Source organism: Arachis hypogaea, chromosome 14 (assembly GCF_003086295.3).
Source record: "Arachis hypogaea cultivar Tifrunner chromosome 14, arahy.Tifrunner.gnm2.J5K5, whole genome shotgun sequence".
In the NCBI taxonomy this organism is placed as follows: Eukaryota; Viridiplantae; Streptophyta; class Magnoliopsida; order Fabales; family Fabaceae; genus Arachis; species Arachis hypogaea.
In genome coordinates, this window is record NC_092049.1 from 85,859,718 (window position 1) to 85,880,042 (window position 20,325).

Consider the following 20,325-nt stretch of genomic DNA (forward strand, 5'->3'; position numbering starts at 1 on the left):
GGTTGGTCCGAACCTTAATGGTGTGAGTTTGGAAGTACGGGCGGAGACGTCGAGATGTTAGTATGAGTGCATAGGAAAATTTTTCTATTTTTTGGTAGTTGAGCTCGGATCCCTGTAGCGCTTTACTAATAAAGTATACAGGTTGTTGCCCTTTGTCGTCTTCTCGAACCAGTGCTGAGGCTATTGCCCAACTTTCTACCGCGAGGTATAATACGAGTGGCTCTTTCCCTCGTGGTCGAGTTAGGATAGGTGGTTGCCCCAGGAAACTTTTGAAATTCTGAAAGGCTTGCTCGTACTCTGTTGTCCATTCGAACTTTTTCCCTTTCCTTAGAGTGGCGTAGAAGGGGAGAGACCTTATTGCTGATCCTGCTAAGAATCTGGACAAGGCCGCCAACCTCCCGTTGAGTTGTTGTACCTCTTTAACACAAGTTGGGCTCTTCATGTTGAGTATAGCCTGGCATTTATCTGGATTTGCCTCGATTCTTCTTTGTGTGAGCATAAAACCCAAGAACTTGCCAGCTTCTACTGCAAAGGTGCATTTTGCAGGATTGAGTCGCATGCCATGCTTCCTTATAGTGTCGAACACTTGGACCAAGTCGGACAATAATGTCTCTTCACTTTGTGTCTTTATCAACATGTCGTCTACATAGACTTCCATGATTTTTCCGATATGGTCTGAAAAGACTTTGTTCATTAGCCTTTGATAAGTTGCCCCCGCGTTTTTAAGACCAAAAGGCATTACAATGTAGCAATAGTTTACTTTTGGTGTTAGAAACGAGGTTTTTCCTGATCAGGTGGATACATTAGAATTTGATTGTATCCAGAATATGCATCCATAAACGAGAGGCATTTATATCCGGATGAGGCATCCACTAGTGCGTCGATACTTGGGAGTGGATAAGGATCTTTTGGGCAGGCCTTGTTGAGATCGGTGTAGTCGGTGCACATTCGCCACTTCCCATTAGATTTTTTCACCAAGACGACGTTGGCTAGCCATAGTGGGTACTTGACTTCTCTTATGAATCCTGCCTCCAGTAGCACTTGTACCTGTTCTTCCACAGCTTGAGATCATTTTGACCCAAGTTTTCTTCATCTCTGTTGTATTGGCCGAGATCCTGGATAGACCGCCAACTTGTGGCACATTAGTTTGGGGTCTATGCGTGGCATGTCTGCAGCTTTCCATGCGAAGAGATCGACATTATCTCGTAAGAACTGAATCGGTGATTCTTTTGCGTCTTTTTTTAGGATCGTGCCAATATTAGTTGTTTTGTCCAAGGTGTTTCCGATCTGAACTTTCTCTACTTCACCTTCGGGCTGTGGACGGAGTTCTTCTCGTCTCTGAACTCCACCGAGCTCAATTGTGTGGAATTATTCTCCTCTACCTCTGAGGTTTAGACTTTCGTTGTAACAGCGGCGTGCCATCTTTTGATCTGCTTTTATTGTAGCTATCCCTTCTGCAGTTAGAAATTTCATGCATAGATGCGGAGTTGAGAATATTACGCCGAGTTGATTTAAGGTTGTCCGTCCTATTAAGGCATTGTAGGCTGAACTCACGTCGACCACGATGTAGTCTATTTTGAGTGTTCTAGATTGGTTTCCTTTTCCGAAGGTTGTATGTAGTGGCACGTATCCCAATGGTTGTACCGGGGTATCTCCCAGTCCGAATAGGCTGTTCGGGTATGCTTTAAGCTCTTTTTCTTCTAAGCCGAGCTTGTCGAAGGCAGTTTTGAATAAGATGTCGGCGGAGCTCCCTTGGTCTATTAATATGCGGTGGAGATTGGCGTTTTCCAGTATGATGGTGATGACCATGGGATCATCGTGTCCCAAGATGATACCGGATGTATCTTCCTTGGTGAACGTAATTGTAAGGATGTCGGGCGCTTCCTCCTTTCCTTCGACATGATATACTTCTTTAAGATATCTTTTGCGAGATGATTTGGAGATTTCTCCTCCTGCAAATCCTCCGTGTATCATATGAACATGTCTTTCTTGTGTACGAGGTGATCGCTCGGTTCGCCCGACCTCTTCATTCCTCCTCCTTTTTCTTTGCTCATCGTCTCGGGTGGCCAAATACCGATCTAGTTTTCCTTCTCTTACTAACTTTTCTATGAGCTTTTTTAGATCGAAGCATTCGTTGGTGGAATGTCCACGGAGACGATGGTATTCGCAATACTCGTTTCGGTTTCCTCCTCCTCTCTTGCCTTTGAGTGGTCGAGCTGGGGGTATTTTTTCTGTGTGGCAGACTTCCTTGTACACATCCACAAGAGATACTCGAAGGGGGATGTAATTATGATATTTTTTAATTTTTTTCCCCTTGTCGATCTTCCTTCTTTTTGGACTCTTTATCTTTATCCCGGTAGGTGAATCCGGATTTTGAGGTTTCTCCTAGTCGAGAATTTTCTTCCATGTTAATGTATTTCTCCGCTCGTTCTTGCACTTCGTCCAGATATGTGCGGTACTTCTTCGATATGGATTGGCTAAAAGGTCCCTCTCGTAGGCCATTGATGAGGCTCATGATGGTGGCCTCTGTTGGCAAGCTTTGTATGTCTAGGCATGTTTTGTTGAATCTCTCCATGTAGTTGTGAAGACTTTCCCGATCTCCTTGCTTGATTCCTAGTAGACTGGGGGCATACTAAGCTTTGCCTTTTTGGATGGAGAATCTGGCTAGGAACTTTTTGGCTAGATCATCAAAGCTTAAGATGGACTTTGGAGGTAGGTTGTCGAACCATCTGATTGCTGTCTTTGTGAGAGTTGTTGGAAAAGCTTTGCAACAAACTGCATCTGAGGCGTCGGTGAGGTACATTCTACTTCTGAAATTACTGAGGTGATGGTTGGGGTCTGTAGTGCCATCGTACAAGGTCATGTCCGGAAGTTTGAAGTTCTTAGGAATTTTGGTCTTTATGATTTCCCTAGTGAATGGATCTTGATCTTTGCGTGAGTTATCCTCAGGGGTGGATCGAGTAGCTTTGGCTTTGAGATCGGCTTCGAGTTTTAGAAGTTTATCTTCTAATTCTCGACGTTGCCTTACTTCTCTCTGTAGATCCTTCCCGACTTCCCATTGATGATGGGTTTCTTTTTCAAGTTTCTTTAAACGATCTTGAAGTGCTTCTATCACTCCTGGATTTGATGAATTTTTGTCCCCGTTGGATTTCGGAGTATCTTTTAGCGTAGTGTCTGCATTTTTGTGTGGTGTTCTATCCTTTAGATCTGAATCATGGTCGTTGTCGTGATCGTCTGCCATAGTGATGGGATGACTTCCAAGTTTCCCGGCAACGGTGCCAATGTTCCGAGGGTTACCTGAAACTGGAGGTCGATTTCGGATGAGATCTTCTGTACTGGTCGGTGCTGACGTGTCCAGCTGGTGAGTGGCGGCCGGAGCTGTCGTGTTCGACTTGTTGGACTGGCTGTACTGCTGATCCTTGGTCACCGGAGGGTGGGGATACCTGCAAGAAACTCCGATGCTTAAGTTAGCATGGGTATTAAACATGTTTTTTAGTAGAATCAGAGTATGAGTTATACCTGGGTGCTCCAGTGTATTTATAATGGTGTAGAGTGACCTTTTTAGATAAGATAAGTTAGTTATCTTATCTTATTTTATTTTTGAGTTGAGGTCAACTTATCTTCAAGGGAACCGCCCTTATCTCTATAGGCTTGGACTGCCTTTGGATTTGGGTCGTGTTCCTCTTATTTGGGCCCCTTACTGGGCTGTTCTGTCGATTTGACCGACCTCTTTGAGAAGAGGTCGGATAGCCTGACCTGAGGAGGTCGGTCGCTTTGTTACTGAACATCCCGGATCGGATAGCTCGACCCAGGGTGTGAACAAGTACTGTTTCGAGGGTTACTTGAAACTGAAGGTCGATCTCGGATGAGATCCGCTGTGGTGGCTGGAGCTGACGTGTCCAACTTGTTGACTTTGGTGGTGTTGCCGATCCTTGATCACCGGAGGGTGGTGATACCTGCAAGAGACTCCGATGCTTAAGTTAGCATGACTTTGAGCAGGTTTTTTGTGTAGAATCAGAGTATGAGTTATACCTGGGTGCTCCAGTATATTTATAGTGGTGTGGGCTGACCTTTTTAGATAAGATAAGTTAGTTATCTTATTTTATCTTTGAGTGAAGTCATCTTATCTTTTAGGCCAACCACCTTTGGAGTGGGCTGCATCCCTCTGCTTGGGCCTACCTGGGCCTTTATAGTGATTTGGCCGAGCTCTTCAAAGGAGAGGTTGGTGACCATCCAACCTTAAGAGGTCGGATGTTCCTGTCTGAAGTCAACTCGGGTCGCATAGCTCGACCGTGGTATGAATAGTGCCCCTGCTCAGGCTCAATCTTACCCTTAAGGTCGTGTCTTTAGACTTTGACCCTTTGAGGAAGTCGAGCTCGAGCATTTTGCCTTTGGTCAATCTCTATATAAGTCCTGTTGGGACTTCTTGAATGCAAAGCATTTTTCTTTTTTCCTTTTTAATTGCGGCGCGCTTTGCGCTTTCTTGGGAACGTGCAAGGATTAAATGCTCATTATTTTCTCTGTTTCTTTTTTTCCCTCTTTTGTCCTTCATTTTGAATTTCAAAGAATCACTTTACAGTTTCTTCTCTCCTTTCTCTTTGTCTCTTTGCTCGCTGTGGTGCTTCACTCCCTTGTTGTCACACTCCCAGGCCTATTTCATCTTGCCCGAAAGCGATTGTTTGGCGCGTCGTCCTTTTGTCTTTGAGCAGTTATCGTCTTCTCCTCTGCAGGTTGGTTTTTCTTCCTTTCACTTTTCAATAGTCGTTCTTTCTGCATGCCTTCACTTGTCGCGTATTTTGCAAAGCTTTAATTTTTGCTTAAGTCTTGCTTTGAAAAGTTTGAGTCTTTCTTCGAAAGATTGAATCTTTGATCATCATTGTGATGTGCGCCTTTTTGTATCTCTGGTAGTTTTTGCTTCCTTAGGGCTTTTTAGCTAGCCGCTGTTTCTATTTCTTTTCATCTTTGCTTGACCTCTTTTTGTATGGTGCTTTTGTTTGAACTGTTGGTAGAGAAAGATTGTAGCTTTGATGATTTTTGCATGGTCTGTTGATGATGATGGTTTTCTTGCTATTTTGTATGGAGTGACGCTACCAGAAAAGAATTGATCTCTTTGTATTTGAGAGATGTTAGAGCATAAACTGTTGTCTTCCCCTTTTTCTGCATTCTTGCCTTATTGTTGCCTCCAAAGGGTGCCCTTGGACTTTTAGCGCGGTCCTGGGGTTTCCCTTTTACTGCCATATCTGACACTTGCTGATTGCTTTTTATTGTCCGAGTTATTTGGTAGTAATCCATTTTTTCTTTTTCTTACTGTAGGGATAGTTGGCCTATGTCTTCCCAAAAAAACATTGTTGAGATGTCTACTAAGATTCCTGACGGCATGTCTGATTGGCTGGACTCCATAGTCTTAATGTGTGTTACCGTGGTTGACCCCGAGTACTGTGTGAAACTTAGGAGGTTCCATAGGATTTGTAGTGATACGGACGAGGAGAAGAATTATGAGTTGGTGTCGCCTGACCCTGAGGAGAGGGTTAGTTTTCCTCCCTTGACTCAAGAGGGAACAGCCTTTTTTCTATGCTTATGACTACTTTTTTAGTCAGTTGAGTATCACCATCTGATGAGCGGATAATTTATACGCTTTTTGACATTGTTTTTAGTATGTTTTTAGTAGGATCTAGTTACTTTTAGGGATGTTTTCATTAGTTTTTATGTTAAATTCACATTTCTGGACTTTACTATGAGTTTGTGTGTTATTCTGTGATTTTAGGTATTTTCTGGCTGAAATTGAGGGACTTGAGCAGAAATTAGATTCAGAGGTTGAAGAAGGACTGCTGATGCTGTTGGATTCTGACTTCCCTGCACTCAAAGTAGATTTTCTGGAGCTACAGAACTCGAAATGGCGCGCTTCCAATTGCGTTGGAAAGTAGACATCCAGAGCTTTCCAGAAATATATAATAGTCCATACTTTGGCCAAGAATAGATGACGTAAACTGGCATTCAACGCCAGCTTTCTGCCCAAATCTGGCGTCCAGCGCCAGAAAAGGAGCCAAAACCAGAGTTGAACGCCCAAACTGGCACAAAAGCTGGCGTTCAACTCCAAGAACACGTGCAACACTCAAGCTCAGCCCAAGCACACACCAAGGGGGCCCCGGAAGTGGATTTATGCATCAATTACTTACTCATGTAAACCCTAGTAGCTAGTTTATTATAAATAGGACATTTTACTAGTTATTTTGGATCATCCTGGATCCTGGATTGTATTATTGATCCTGTGATCACGTTTTGGGGGCTGGCCATTTGGCCATGCCTGGACCTTTCACTTATGTATTTTCAACGGTAGAGTTTCTACACTCCATAGATTAAGGTGTGGAGCTCTGCTGTTCCTCAAAGATTAATGCAAAGTACTACTATTTTCTATTCAATTCATCTTGTTTCGCTTCTAAGATATTCATTCGTACTTCAATCTGAATGTGATGAACGTGAAAATCATCATCATTCCCTATGAACGCGTGCATGACAACCACTTCCGTTCTACCTTAGACTGAATGGGTATCTCTTAGATCTCCTAACTAGAATTTTCGTGGCGTAAGCTAGAATGATGGCGGCATTCAAGAGAATCTAGAAGGTCTAAACCTTGTCTGTGCTATTCCGATTAGGATTCAATGAATGAATGATTGTGACGAGCTCCAAACTCACGATTGCAGGGCGTTAGTGACAGACGCAAAAGGATAGTAAATCCTATTCCAGCATGATCGACAACCGACAGATGAATAGCCGTGCCGTGACAGGGTGCGTTGACCATTTTCACTGTGAGGATAAGATGAAGCCATTGACAAGGGTGATGCCTCCAGACGATTAGCCGTGCCGTGACAGGGCATTGGATCATTTTCCCGAGAGATGACCGAAAGTAGCCATTGACAGTGGTGATGTATCACATAAAGCCAGCCATGGAAAGGAGTAAGACTGATTGGATGAAGATAGCAGGAAAGCAGAGGTTCAGAGGAACGAAAGCATCTCTATTCGCTTATCTGAAATTCTCACCAATGAATTACATAAGTACTTCTATCCCTATTCTATTAATTATTATTCGAAAACACCATTATCAATTTATATCTGCCTAACTGAGATTTGCAAGGTGACCATAGCTTGCTTCATACCAACAATCTCCGTGGGATTCGACCCTTACTCACGTAAGGTATTACTTGGACGACCCAGTGCACTTGCTGGTTAGTTACACGGAGTTGTGAACCATGGTCTTGGCATCATGTTTTTGGCGCCATTTCCAGGGAAAGAAAGAGCAATGAATTTTACATAATTAAAGTGTAATCACGATTCCGCATACCAAGTTTTTGGCGCCGTTGCCGAGGATTGTTCGAGTTTAGATAACTGACGGTTCATCTTGTTGCTCAGATTAGGTAACTTTCTTTTCGTTCTCTTTTCAAAAATTTTTTCAAAAATATTTCAAAAATTTCTCATCTGTTTTCGAAAAAATAAAAATGTTTTTTAAAAAAAATTTATTTTTATTCAAAATTTTTAAGAATGAATTCTAGTGTTTCATGAAGCATGTGAAGCCTGGCTGGCTGTAAAGCCATGTCTAAATTCTTTTGGACTGTGGCTTCCAACCATCAGCTGTTATACGACTGTAGGGTATGTCAGGCATGTCATGTCTGAATTACATGCTGAAGCTTGGCTGGCCATTGGCCATGTCTAGTGTTTTGGACCGGAGCTTTCATTGAAAGCTTGGCTGGCTAATGAGCCATGTCTAATTCCTGGACTGAAGCTTTAGACTATGAATGTAAGATTCCTGGAATTCATATTAAAAATTTTGGAATCCTTATTTTTCTTTTTCATATATATTTCGAAATAAAAATCCAAAAAAATTAGAAAATCATAAAAATCAAAAATATTTTTGTGTTTCTTGTTTGAGTCATGAGTCATGTTATAAGTTTGGTGTCAATTGCATGTGCATCTTGCATTTTTCGAAAATTCATGCATTCATGGTGTTCTTCATGATCTTCAAGTTGTTCTTGGTAAGTCTTCTTGCTTGATCTTTGTATTTGCATGTTTTGTGTCTTTTCTTGTTTTTCATATGCATTCTTGAATTCTTAGTGCCTAAGCATTAAAGAATTCTAAGTTTGGTGTCTTGCATGTTTCCTTTGCATTAAAAATTTTTCAAAATTGTGTCTATGATGTTCATCTTGACATTCATAGTGTTCTTGGTGTTCATCTTGACATTCATAGCATTCTTGCATGCATCACATGTTTTGATCTAAAAATTTCATGCATTGCATCTCTTTAGTGTTTTTCTCTCTCATCATAAAAATTTCAAAAAATCAAAAAAAAATATATATCTTTCCCATTTTCTCTCATCAAATTCGAAAATTTGGATTGACTTTTTCAAAAATTTTTAAAATCAAATTGTTTCTCATGAGTTAAATCAAATTTTCAATTTGAAAATCTTATCTTTTTCAAAATCTTTTTCAAAAAATCAAATCTTTTTCAAAATTCTTAGTTATTTTCAAAAATTCCAAAAATATTTTTCAAAAATCTTTTTCTTATCTTTATCACATAATTTTCGAAAATAACATAAACAATTAATGTTTTGATTCAAAAATTTCAAGTTTGTTACTTGCTTGTTAAGAAAGATTCAAACTTTAAGTTATAGAATCATATCTTATGATTTCTTGTGAATCAAGTCATTAATTGTGATTTTAAAAATCAAATCTTTTTTTTTCAAAAACAAATTTCTATCATATCTTTTCAAAAATATCTTCTTATCTCACCTTTTCCAAAAATTTGATTTCAAAATATCTTTTCTAACTTCCTAACTTCTTATCTTTTCAAAATTTGTTTTAACTAACTAACTAACTTTTTGTTTGTTTCTTATCTTTTTCAAAACTACCTAACTAACTCTCTCTCTCTCTAATTTTCGAAAATATCTTCTTCCTTTTTCAAAAATTTCTTTTTAATTAACTAATTATTTTTATTTTTGATTTCAAAATTTTTCGAAAAATACTAACCTTTTTCAAAAACTATTTTCGAAAATCACTAACTCTTTTTCAAAAATTATTTTCGAAAATTCTCCCTCTCCCATCTTATTCTATTTATTCATCTCATCTCACATCTCTGCCCTCCTCACAGTTGTGTTTCTTCCATTATATTATATTCTTTGTCTCCCCCTCTTCTTCTACTCACACAGGGATCCCTATACTGTGGTATAAAGGATCCATATTATTATTATTATTTTTTCTGTGCCCTCTTCTTTGTCATATGAGCAGGAGCAAGGACAAGAATATTCTTGTTGAAGCAGATCCAGAACCTGAAAGGACTCTGAAGAGAAAATTAAGAGAAGCTAAATTACAACAATCCAGAGATAACCTTTCAGAAATTTTCGAACAGGAAGAGGAGATGGCAGCCGAAAATAATAATAATGTAAGGAAGATGCTTGGTGACTTTACTGCACCTAATTCCAATTTACATGGAAGAAGCATCTCCATTCCTGCCATTGGAGCAACCAACTTTGAGCTGAAACCTCAATTAATTTCTCTGATGCAGCAGAACTGCAAGTTTCATGGACTTCCATCTGAAGATCCTTTTCAGTTCTTAACTAAATTCTTGCAGATATGTGATACTGTTAAGACTAATGGAGTAGATCCTGAAGTCTACAGGCTCATGCTTTTCCCTTTTGCTGTAAGAGACAGAGCTAGATTATGGTTGGATTCTCAACCCAAAGACAGCCTGAACTCTTGGGATAAGCTGCTCACGGCTTTCTTAGCCAAGTACTTTCCTCCTCAAAAGCTGAGCAAGCTTAGAGCTGATGTTCAAACCTTCAGACAGAAAGAAGGTGAATCTCTCTATGAAGCTTGGGAAAGATACAAACAGCTGACCAAAAAGTGTCCTTCTGACATGCTTTCAGAATGGACCATCCTGGATATATTCTATGATGGTTTATCTGAGCTATCAAAGATGTCACTGGACACTTCTGCAGGTGGATCCATTCACCTAAAGAAAACGCCTGCAGAAGCTCAAGAACTCATTGACATGGTTGCCAACAACCAGTTCATGTACACTTCTGAAAGGAATCCTGTGAGCAATGGGACGCCTATGAAGAAGGGAGTTCTTGAAGTTGATACTCTGAATGCCATATTGGCTCAGAATAAAATATTGACTCAGCAAGTCAATATGATCTCTCAGAGTCTGCATGGAATGCAAGCTGCATCCAACAGTACTCAAGAGGCATCTTCTGAAGAAGAAGCTTATGATCCTGAAAACCCTGCAATAGCAGAGGTAAATTATTTAGGTGAACCTTATGGAAACACCTATAACTCATCATGGAGAAATCATCCAAATTTCTCATGGAAGGATCAAAAGCCTCAACAAGGCTTTAATAATGGTGGAAGAAACAGGTTTAGCAATAATAAACCTTTTCCATTATCCACTCAGCAACAGACAGAGAACTCTGAACAAAACACTTCTAATTTGGCAAACTTAGTCTCTGATCTGTCTAAGGCTACTGTAAGTTTCATGAATGAAACAAGATCTTCCATTAGAAATTTGGAAGCACAAGTGGGCCAGCTGAGTAAAAGGATCACTGAAATCCCTTCCAGTACTCTCCCAAGCAATACAGAAGAGAACCCAAAAGGAGAGTGCAAGGCCATTGACATAAGCACCATGGCCGAACCTACAAGGGGAGTAGAGGACGTGAATCCCAAGGAGGAAGACCTCCTGGGACGTCCAGTGATCAATAAGGAGCTTCCCTCTGAGGAACCAAAGGACTCTGAGGCTCATCTAGAGACCATAGAAATTCCATTGAATCTCCTTATGCCCTTCATGAGCTCTGATGAGTATTCCTCTTCTGAAGAGAATGAGGATGTTACTGAAGAGCAAACTGCCAAGTTTCTTGGTGCAATCATGAAGCTGAATGCCAAATTATTTGGCATTGATACTTGGGAAGTTGAACCTCCCTTGTTCATCAATGAACTAAGTGATCTGGATCAACTGACATTGCCTCAGAAGAGACAGGATCCTGGAAAGTTCATAATACCCTGTACCATAGGCACCATGATCTTTAAGGCTCTATGTGATCTTGGTTCAGGAATAAACCTCATGCCCCTCTCTGTAATAGAGAAACTGGGAATCTATGGGGTGCAAGCTGCTAAAATCTCATTAGAGATGGCAGACAGTTCAAGAAAACAGGCTTATGGACAAGTAGAGGACGTGTTAGTAAAGGTTGAAGGCCTTTACATCCCTGCTAATTTCATAGTCCTGGATACTGGAAAGGAAGATGATGAATCCATCATCCTAGGAAGACCTTTCCTGGCCACAGCAAGAGCTGTGATTGATGTTAACAGAGGTGAAATAGTCCTTCAATGGAATAAGGACTCCCTTGTGTTTAAAACTCAAGGATCTCCCTCTGCAACCATGGAGAGGAAGCAGAAAAAGCTTCTCTCAAAGTAGAGTCAACCAGAGCCCCCACAGTCAAACTCTAAGTTTGGTGTTGGGAGGCCACAACCAAACTCTAAGTTTGGTGTTGAACTCCCATATCCAAACTCTAAGTTTGGTGTTGGAGAGTCTCAACAAAGCTCTGCACATCTGTGAGGCTCCATGAGAGCCCACTGTCAAGCTATTGACATTAAAGAAGCGCTTGTTGGGAGGCAACACAATTTTTATTTATCTAACTATATTTTTCTTAGTTATATGTCTTTGTAGGTTCATGATCATGTGGAGTCACGAAATAAATATAAAAATTGAAAACGGAATCAAAAACAGCAGAAGAAAAATCACACCCTGGAGGAGCATCTGTCTGGCGTTCAGCGCCAGAACAGAGCATGGTTCTGGCGCTGAACGCCCAAAATGGGCAGCTTCTGGGTGCTGAACGCCAGAACAGGCATGGTTCTGGCGTTCAACGCCAGAAATGGCACACAAATGGGCGTTGAACGCCCAAAATGGCCACCAACCTGGCGCTGAACGCCCAGAGTTGTGTGCAAAGGCATTTTTACATGCCTAATGGGTGCAGGGATGTAAATCCTTGAACACCTCAGGATCTGTGGACCCCACAGGATCCACTCAGGATCTATGGACCCCACAGGATCCACTCAGGATCTGTGGACCCCACAGGATCCCCACCTACCTCCACTCACTTCTTCTCACCACTCTCTTTCACACAACCCCATAAACACTCTTCCCCAAAAACCCTTCACCAATCACCTCAAACTCTCTTCCCCATCACCTCTTCACCACTCACATCCATCCACTCTTCCCCATAAACCTACCTCATAAACTCCACCTACCTTCAAAATTCAAAACCAATTTCCCACCCAAACCCACCCATATGGCCGAAACCTTTCCCCCCTCCCTTCCCTATATAAAGCCCTCTATTCTTCATCAAATTCACACAACACACCCCTCTACACCCTTCTTGGCCGAAACACTTCCCACTCTCCCTCTCCTCCATTTCTTCTTCTTCTTCATCTATTCTTTCTTTTATTGCTCGAGGGCGAGCAAAATTCTAAGTTTGGTGTGGTAAAAGCATAAACTTTTTGTTTTTCCATTACCATTGATGGCACCTAAGACCGGAGAATCCTCTAGAAAGGGGAAAGGGAAGACAAAAACTTCCACATCCGAGTCATGGGAGATGCAAAGGTTCATCTCCAAAGCCCATCAAGACCACTTCTATGATGTTGTGGCCAAAAAGAAGGTGATCTCTGAGGTCCCTTTCAAACTCAAAAGAAATGAGTATCCGGAGATCCGACATGAAATTCAAAGAAGAGGTTGGGAAGTTCTAACAAATCCCATCCAACAAGTCGGCATCCTAATGGTTCAAGAGTTCTATGCCAATGCATGGATCACCAAGAACCATGATCAAAGTAAGAACCCGGATCCAAAGAACTATGTTACAATTGTTCGGGGGAAATACTTAGATTTTAGTCCGGAGAATGTGAGGTTGGCGTTTAACTTGCCCATGATGCAAGGAGATGAACGCCCCTACACTAGAAGGGTCAACTTTAATCAAAGGTTGGACCAAGTCCTTATGGACATATGCGTGGAAGGAGCTCAATGGAAGATTGACTCCAAAGGCAAGCCGGTTCAACTAAGAAGATTGGACCTCAAGCCTATAGCTAAAGGATGGTTGGAGTTCATTCAATGCTCAATCATTCCCACTAGCAACCGGTCTGAAGTTACTATAGACCGGGCCATCATGATCCATAGCATCATGATTGGAGAAGAGGTGGAAGTTCATGAGATTATACCTCAAGAACTCTACAAGGTGGCTGACAAGTCCTCCACTATGGCAAGGTTAGCCTTTCCTCACCTCATCTGCCACCTATGCAATTCGGCTGGGATTGACATAGAGGGAGATATCCTCATCAAAGAGGACAAGCCCATCACTAAGAAAAAGATGGAGCAAGCAAGAGAGCCCATTCATGGAGCTCAAGAGGCGTATGAAGCTCATCACCATGAGATCCCGGAGATGCCTCAAATGCACTTTCCTCCACAAAACTATTGGGAGCAAATCAACACCTCCCTAGGAGAATTGAGTTCCAATATGGGACAACTAAGGGTGGAACATCAAGAGCACTCCATCATGCTTCATGAAATAAGAGAAGATCAAAAAGCAATGAGGGAGGAGCAACAAAGACAAGGAAGAGACATAGAAGAGCTCAAGGACATCATTGGTTCCTCAAGAAGGAAACGCCACCATCACTAAGGTGGATTCATTCCTTGTTCTTATTTCTTCTATTTTTCATTTTCTATGTTATGTGCTTATCTGTGTTTGTGTCTTCATTACATGATCATTAGTAGTTAGTAACTATGTCTTAAAGTTATAAATGTCCTATGAATCCATCACCTCTCTTAAATGAAAAATGTTTTAATTCAAAAGAACAATAAGTACATGAGTTTCGAATTTATCTTTGAACTTAGTTTAATTATATTGATGTGGTGACAATACTTCTTGTTTTCTGAATGTATGCTTGAACAGTGCATATGTCTTTTGAAGTTGTTGTTTAAGAATGTTAAATATGTTGGCTCTTGAAAGAATGATGACTAGGAGACATGTTATTTGATAATCTGAAAAATCATAAAAATGATTCTTGAAGCAAGAAAAAGCAACAAAGAACAAAGCTTGCAGAAAAAAAAATATAGGCGAAAAAAAATAGAAAGGAAAAGAAAAAGCAAGCAGAAAAAGCCAAAAGCTCTTAAAACCAAGAGGCAAGAGCAAAAAGCCAATAACCCTTAAAACCAAAAGGCAAGGACAATAAAAAGGATCCTAAGGCTTTGAGCATCAGTGGATAGGAGGGCCTAAAAGGAATGAAATCCTGGTCTAAGCGGCTAAACCAAGCTGTCCCTAACCATGTGCTTGTGGCGTGAAGGTGTCAAGTGAAAACTTGAGACTGAGCGGTTAAAGTCAAGGTCCAAAGCAAAAAAAGAGTGTACTTAAGAACCCTGGACACCTCTAATTGGGGACTTTAGCAAAGCTGAGTCACAATCTGAAAAGGTTCACCCAATTATGTGTCTGTGGCATTTATGTATCCGGTGGTAATACTGGAAAACAAAGTGCTTAGGGCCACGGCCAATACTCAAAGAAGCTGTGTTCAAGAATCATCATACTGAACTAGGAGAATCAATAACACTATCTGAACCCTGAGTTCCTATAGATGCCAATCATTCTGAATCTCAATGGATAGAGTGAGATGCCAAAACCATTCAAGAGGCAAAAAGCTATAAGTCCCGCTCATATGATTGAAGCTATGTTTCATTGATAGTTTGGAATTTATAATATATTCTCTTCTTTTTATCCTAATTGATTTTCAGTTGCTTGGGGACAAGCAACAATTTAAGTTTGGTGTTGTGATGAGCGGATAATTTATACGCTTTTTGACATTATTTTTAGTATGTTTTTAGTAGGATCTAGTTACTTTTAGGGATGTTTTCATTAGTTTTTATGTTAAATTCATATTTCTGGACTTTACTATGAGTTTGTGTGTTTTTCTGTGATTTCAGGTATTTTCTGGCTGAAATTGAGGGACTTGAGCAGAAATCAGATTCAGAGGTTGAAGAAGGACTACTGATGCTGTTGGATTCTGACCTCCCTGCACTCAAAGTGGATTTTCCGGAGCTACAGAACTCGAAATGGCGCGCTTCCAATTGCGTTGGAAAGTAGACATCTAGGGCTTTCCAGAAATATATAATAGTCCATACTTTGGCCAAGAATAGATGACGTAAACTGGCGTTCAACGCCAGCTTTCTGCCCAAATCTGGCGTCCAGCGCCAGAAAAGGAGCCAAAACCAGAGTTGAACGCCCAAACTGGCACAAAAGCTGGCGTTCAACTCCAAGAAGGACCTCTACACGTGCAACACTCAAGCTCAGCCCAAGCACACACCAAGTGGGCCTCGGAAGTGGATTTATGCATCAATTACTTACTCATGTAAACCCTAGTAGCTAGTTTATTATAAATAGGACATTTTACTAGTCTTTTTGGATCATCCTGGATCCTGGATTGTATTATTGATCCTGTGATCACGTTTTGGGGGCTGGCCATTCGGCCATGCCTGGACCTTTCACTTATGTATTTTCAACGGTAGAGTTTCTACACTCCATAGATTAAGGTGTGGAGCTCTGCTGTTCCTCAAAGATTAATGCAAAGTACTACTGTTTTCTATTCAATTCATCTTGTTTCGCTTCTAAGATATTCATTCGTACTTCAATCTGAATGTGATGAATGTGACAATCATCATCATTCCCTATGAATGCGTGCATGACAACCACTTCCGTTCTACCTTAGACTGAATGGGTATCTCTTAGATCTCCTAACCAGAATCTTCGTGGCGTAAGCTAGAATGATGGCGGCATTCAAGAGAATCCGGAAGGTCTAAACCTTGTCTGTGGTATTCCGAGTAGGATTCAATGAATGAATGACTGTGACGAGCTCCAAACTCGCGATTGCAGGGCGTTAGTGACAGACGCAAAAGGATAGTAAATCCTATTCCAGCTTGATCGAAAACCGACAGATGAATAGCCGTGCCGTGACAGGGTGCGTTGACCATTTTCACTGAGAGGATAAGATGAAGCCATTGACAAGGGTGATGCCTCCAGAGGATTAGCCGTGCCGTGACAGGGCATTGGATCATTTTCCCGAGAGATGACCGAAAGTAGCCATTGACAGTGGTGATGTATCACATAAAGCCAGCCATGGAAAGGAGTAAGACTGATTGGATGAAGATAGCAGGAAAGCAGAGGTTCAGAGGAACAAAAGCATCTCTATTCGCTTATCTGAAATTCTCACCAATGAATTACATAAGTATTTCTATCCCTATTCTATTAATTATTATTCGAAAACACCATTATCAATTTATATCTGCCTAACTGAGATTTGCAAGGTGACCATAGCTTGCTTCATACCAACAATCTCCGTGGGATTCGACCCTTACTCACGTAAGGTATTACTTGAACGACCCAGTGCACTTGCTGGTTAGTTACACGGAGTTGTGAACCATGGTCTTGGCATCATGTTTTTGGCGCCATTTCCAGGGAAAGAAAGAGCAATGAAGTTTACATAATTAAAGTGTAATCACGATTCCGCGTACCACCATCCCTTTTACCCCCTTTCGAGACCGACCTGTTGTGGTCTTGCAATGTAGCACTTTCTCAGCTCCATCCGAACTCATGGGGTTTTATAAAAGTTTTCCAACTGTTGTGTCAGGAATTGGGTGTCCAACCTATCCAAACTCTCTTTCTTTATCTTTTTGTATTGACAAAGCCTGGGGTAGCTAAGAAGAAAGCCTCTTGGATTTCTTTCCGGGCTACTCAAGGGAAGAAAGTTTTTTTCATATATGATGAGTCTTTTCGTGACTTTAAGAACTATTACTTCAAGGTCTGAGCTGTTAACGAAGCTCGACCCTTCTTTTTAGATGAAAGTAATGAACCCACTTTTCTGTTGTCATGGCAAAAGGACCCAGTAGTTGTTAAGTATTCTTGGGAGAGCTTGAGTGAGTTAGAACAAGATGTTGTCGTTGTTTTAGAGGAGAACTGGGGAGAGCCTCCCCATCTGGACACGAAGAGGTTTCTAGCAGATCCTTCCCTCCTTCGTGCCGAACTGGGTAGTGTTCGACTTCATTTTATAATGACTTTCTTCTGTTTATTTGCCGATTTACCTCTTACAAATTTGTGATGCTGTTTCCCTGGTTCCCTTTTTCAGAAATGGTGAAGTTCACTGATTCCATGAAAACCTTTCGTAGGGCAAATAAGGAATCTGCTGTGCAGAATGAGGGTCCAAGGAGATCGAGCCCCCACTTTGCGAATGGCCAGGGTGAAGTAACGCAGAAGAGCTCCTCAGGCGGAGCTATATGGAAGTTGGCATGTTTCTAGCATGGTGGGCATGTTTTGACAAACTCTGTTACTTCCTTTTGCAAGGTCAGCCAATAGAAACCAGCTCGGAGTACCTTTTTAGCGAGGGCTCGTGCCTCGAGGTGATTGCCGCACATGCCACTGTGAACTTCTTCGAGAACTTCCTTTGTAGCAGAGGTCAGGACGCATTTTAGGAGAGGTGTAGAGATACCTCTCTTATATAGGACGTCCTGTATCATGGTGTTGTACTGAGCTTCTCGTACTAGCCTCTTTGCCTCCTTTTTGTTTGCTGGGAGTGTTTTTGATTTGAGGTAGTTGATTATGGGAGTCATCCATCCTTGATCCTGTCCTAATATGGCTAGGATCTTTTCTTCCTCCAAGGTTGATGGATTTCGGAGAGTTTCTTGGATGAGGCTTCTATTGTTGCCCCCTGGCTTGGTGCTGGCTAGTTTTGAGAGTGCATTAGCTCGGGCATTCTGTTCTCGGGGTATGTGTCGGACCTCATATCTCTTAAATTGTCCGAGCTGTTCTTTGGTTTTGTCAAGGTACTTTTTCATAGTGGGATCCTTAGCTTGATAGTTCCCCTCTATTTGCGAAGTGACTACTTAGGAGTCGCTAAAGATGGTAAGTCTTTGAGCTCCCACTTCCTTAGCCAGCCTCAGGCCAGCTAGTAGTGCTTCATATTCGGATTGATTGTTTGAGGCCAGAAACTCGAACTTCAAGGAGAGCTCGATTTGGTTCCCTGATCGCTTTCTAAAATGATGCCTGTGCCACTTCTGGCTTTGTTTGAGGAGCCATCTACATAAAGGTTCCACTTTGTGGGGGTGCTCTGGGTGTCAGTATATTCTGCGATGAAGTCAGGCAAGTACTGGGATTTGATAGCTGTCTGAGCTTCATACTTGATATCGAATTCGGATAACTCGACAGCCCATTGTAGGATTCTTCCAACTAAGTCTGTTTTCTGTAAGATCCCCTTTATGGGTTGGTTGGTCCGTACTCTGATGGTGTGAGTTTGAAAGTATGGTCGGAGTCGTCGGGAGGTGGGTATGAGAGCGTAGGTGAACTTTTCTATCTTTTGATAGTTCAATTCAACCCCTTGTAGAGCCTTACTGATGAAGTAGATGGGTTGTTTCCCACTTTCGTCTTCTCTAACTAGTGCTGAGGCTATTGCCCGACTTCCTACGACGAGGTATAGTATGAGCTCTTCACCTTCCTAAGGTCGAGTAAGGACAAGTGGTCGCCCCAGAAATTTCTTAAAATCTTGGAAGGCTTGTTCGCATTCTGGGGTCCACTCAAACCTCTGTCCCTTCCTTAATGTTGCATAGAAGGGGAGAGATCTTAGGGCTGATCCGGCTAGAAAACTAGATAGAGCGGCTAGTCTTCCATTAAGCTGCTGGACCTCTTTGACACAGGTTGGACTTTTCATGTGAAGTATAGCCTGGCACTTATCTGGGTTTGCTTCGATTCCTCTTTGAGTAAGCCCAGGAATTTGCCAACTTCTACCGCGAAGGTGCATTTTGCGGGGTTAAGTCGCATATCATGCTTTCTTATGGTATTGAACACTTTAGCGAGGTCGGACAATAATGATTCCTCACTTTGTGATTTTACCAGCATCTCATATACATAAACGTCCATTAGCTTTCCGATGTGGTCGGCGAAGACTTTGTTCATCAGTCTTTGGTAGGTAGCCCCTGCGTTCTTGAGTCCGAAGGGCATAACTACATAGCAATAGTTTGCTTTTGGGGTCAGGAACAACGTCTTCTCTTGGTCGGGTTGATACATCGGGATCTGGTTGTATCCTGAGTAAGCGTCCATGAAGGAGAGGTACTGATAGCCTGATGAAGCGTCAACTAGTATGTCGATGTTTGGGAGCGGGTAGGGATCTTTTGGGCAGGCTTTGTTGAGGTCGGTGTAATCGGTGCACATCCGCCACTTCCCATTTGACTTTTTGACCAACACCGCATTGGCTAGCCATAATGGGTATTTTACCTCCCTTATGAACTCTGCCTCCAACAAGCCCTATACCTGATCCTCTACAGCTTGTGACCTTTCCGGGCCGAGCTTCCTACGTTTTTGCTGTACTGGGCGGGACCTTGGATCTTTTCAGTGTTGTATATCTCTCTATACACATCCACAAGTGACACTCTGAGTGGAGTGTAGTTGTGGTACTTTCGAGGTTTCTCAGCAGGCTGATCCTCCTTTTTCCTGGACTCTTTATCCTTGTCTCGAGGTGGGTGGGAGAATTCAGATTTTGAGGTTTTTCCTAGTCAAGAGTTCTCCTCCAAATTAATATACTTTTCTGCCCTTTCTTGTACCTCGTTTAAAGATGTTGGATGCTTTTTTGATATGGAGTGGCTAAAGGGTCCTTTTCTTAGGTCATTGATGAGACCCATGATGGCTGCCTCTGTAGGCAGACTTTGTATGTCCAGACATGCTTTGTTGAATCTTTCCATGTAGCTACGGAGGCTTTCCTGATCTCCTTGTTTAATTCCTAGCAGGCTTGGGGCATGCTTGGCTTTATCTTTCTGGATGGAGAATCTGGCTAGGAACTTCTTGGCAAGGTCGTCGAAACTTGCTATTGACCTTGGCGGCAAGCTGTCGAACCACTTTATTTCTGTTTTCGTTAGGGTAGTCGGGAATGCTTTGCATCTAATTGCGTCTGAGGCGTCTGTGAGATACGTCCTGCTTCTGAAATTGCTGAGATGGTGGCTGGGGTCAGATGTACCATCATATGGGGTCATGTCAGGAGCTTTGAAGTCCTTTAGGACTTTAGCTTTCATGATCTCCTTTGTGAGCGGGTCTTGGTCCTTGTGAGAGGTATCTTCATGACCAGAATGAGTAGTTTTAGTTTTGAGGTCGGCCTCGAGCTTTGCGAGTTTGTCCTCTAGCTCTCGGCGATGTCTGGTTTCTCTTCGGAGGTCTCTCTCGGCCTCCCGCTGATGTTCGGCCTCCTGTTCGAGCTGTTTAAGGCGATTCTGCTG

The 20,325-nt window shown here is 41.9% G+C and overlaps 1 protein-coding gene across 1 annotated transcript; it reads right to left on the minus strand.

Annotated features, from left to right (window-relative positions):
* Positions 1 to 17,361: 17,361 nt before the first annotated feature.
* LOC140178619 (uncharacterized) lies at positions 17,362 to 17,676 on the minus strand. The gene has a single exon (XM_072215820.1). It carries the CDS (start codon positions 17,674 to 17,676, stop codon positions 17,362 to 17,364), a length of 315 nt encoding a protein of 104 aa, XP_072071921.1.
* Positions 17,677 to 20,325: the final 2,649 nt, after the last annotated feature.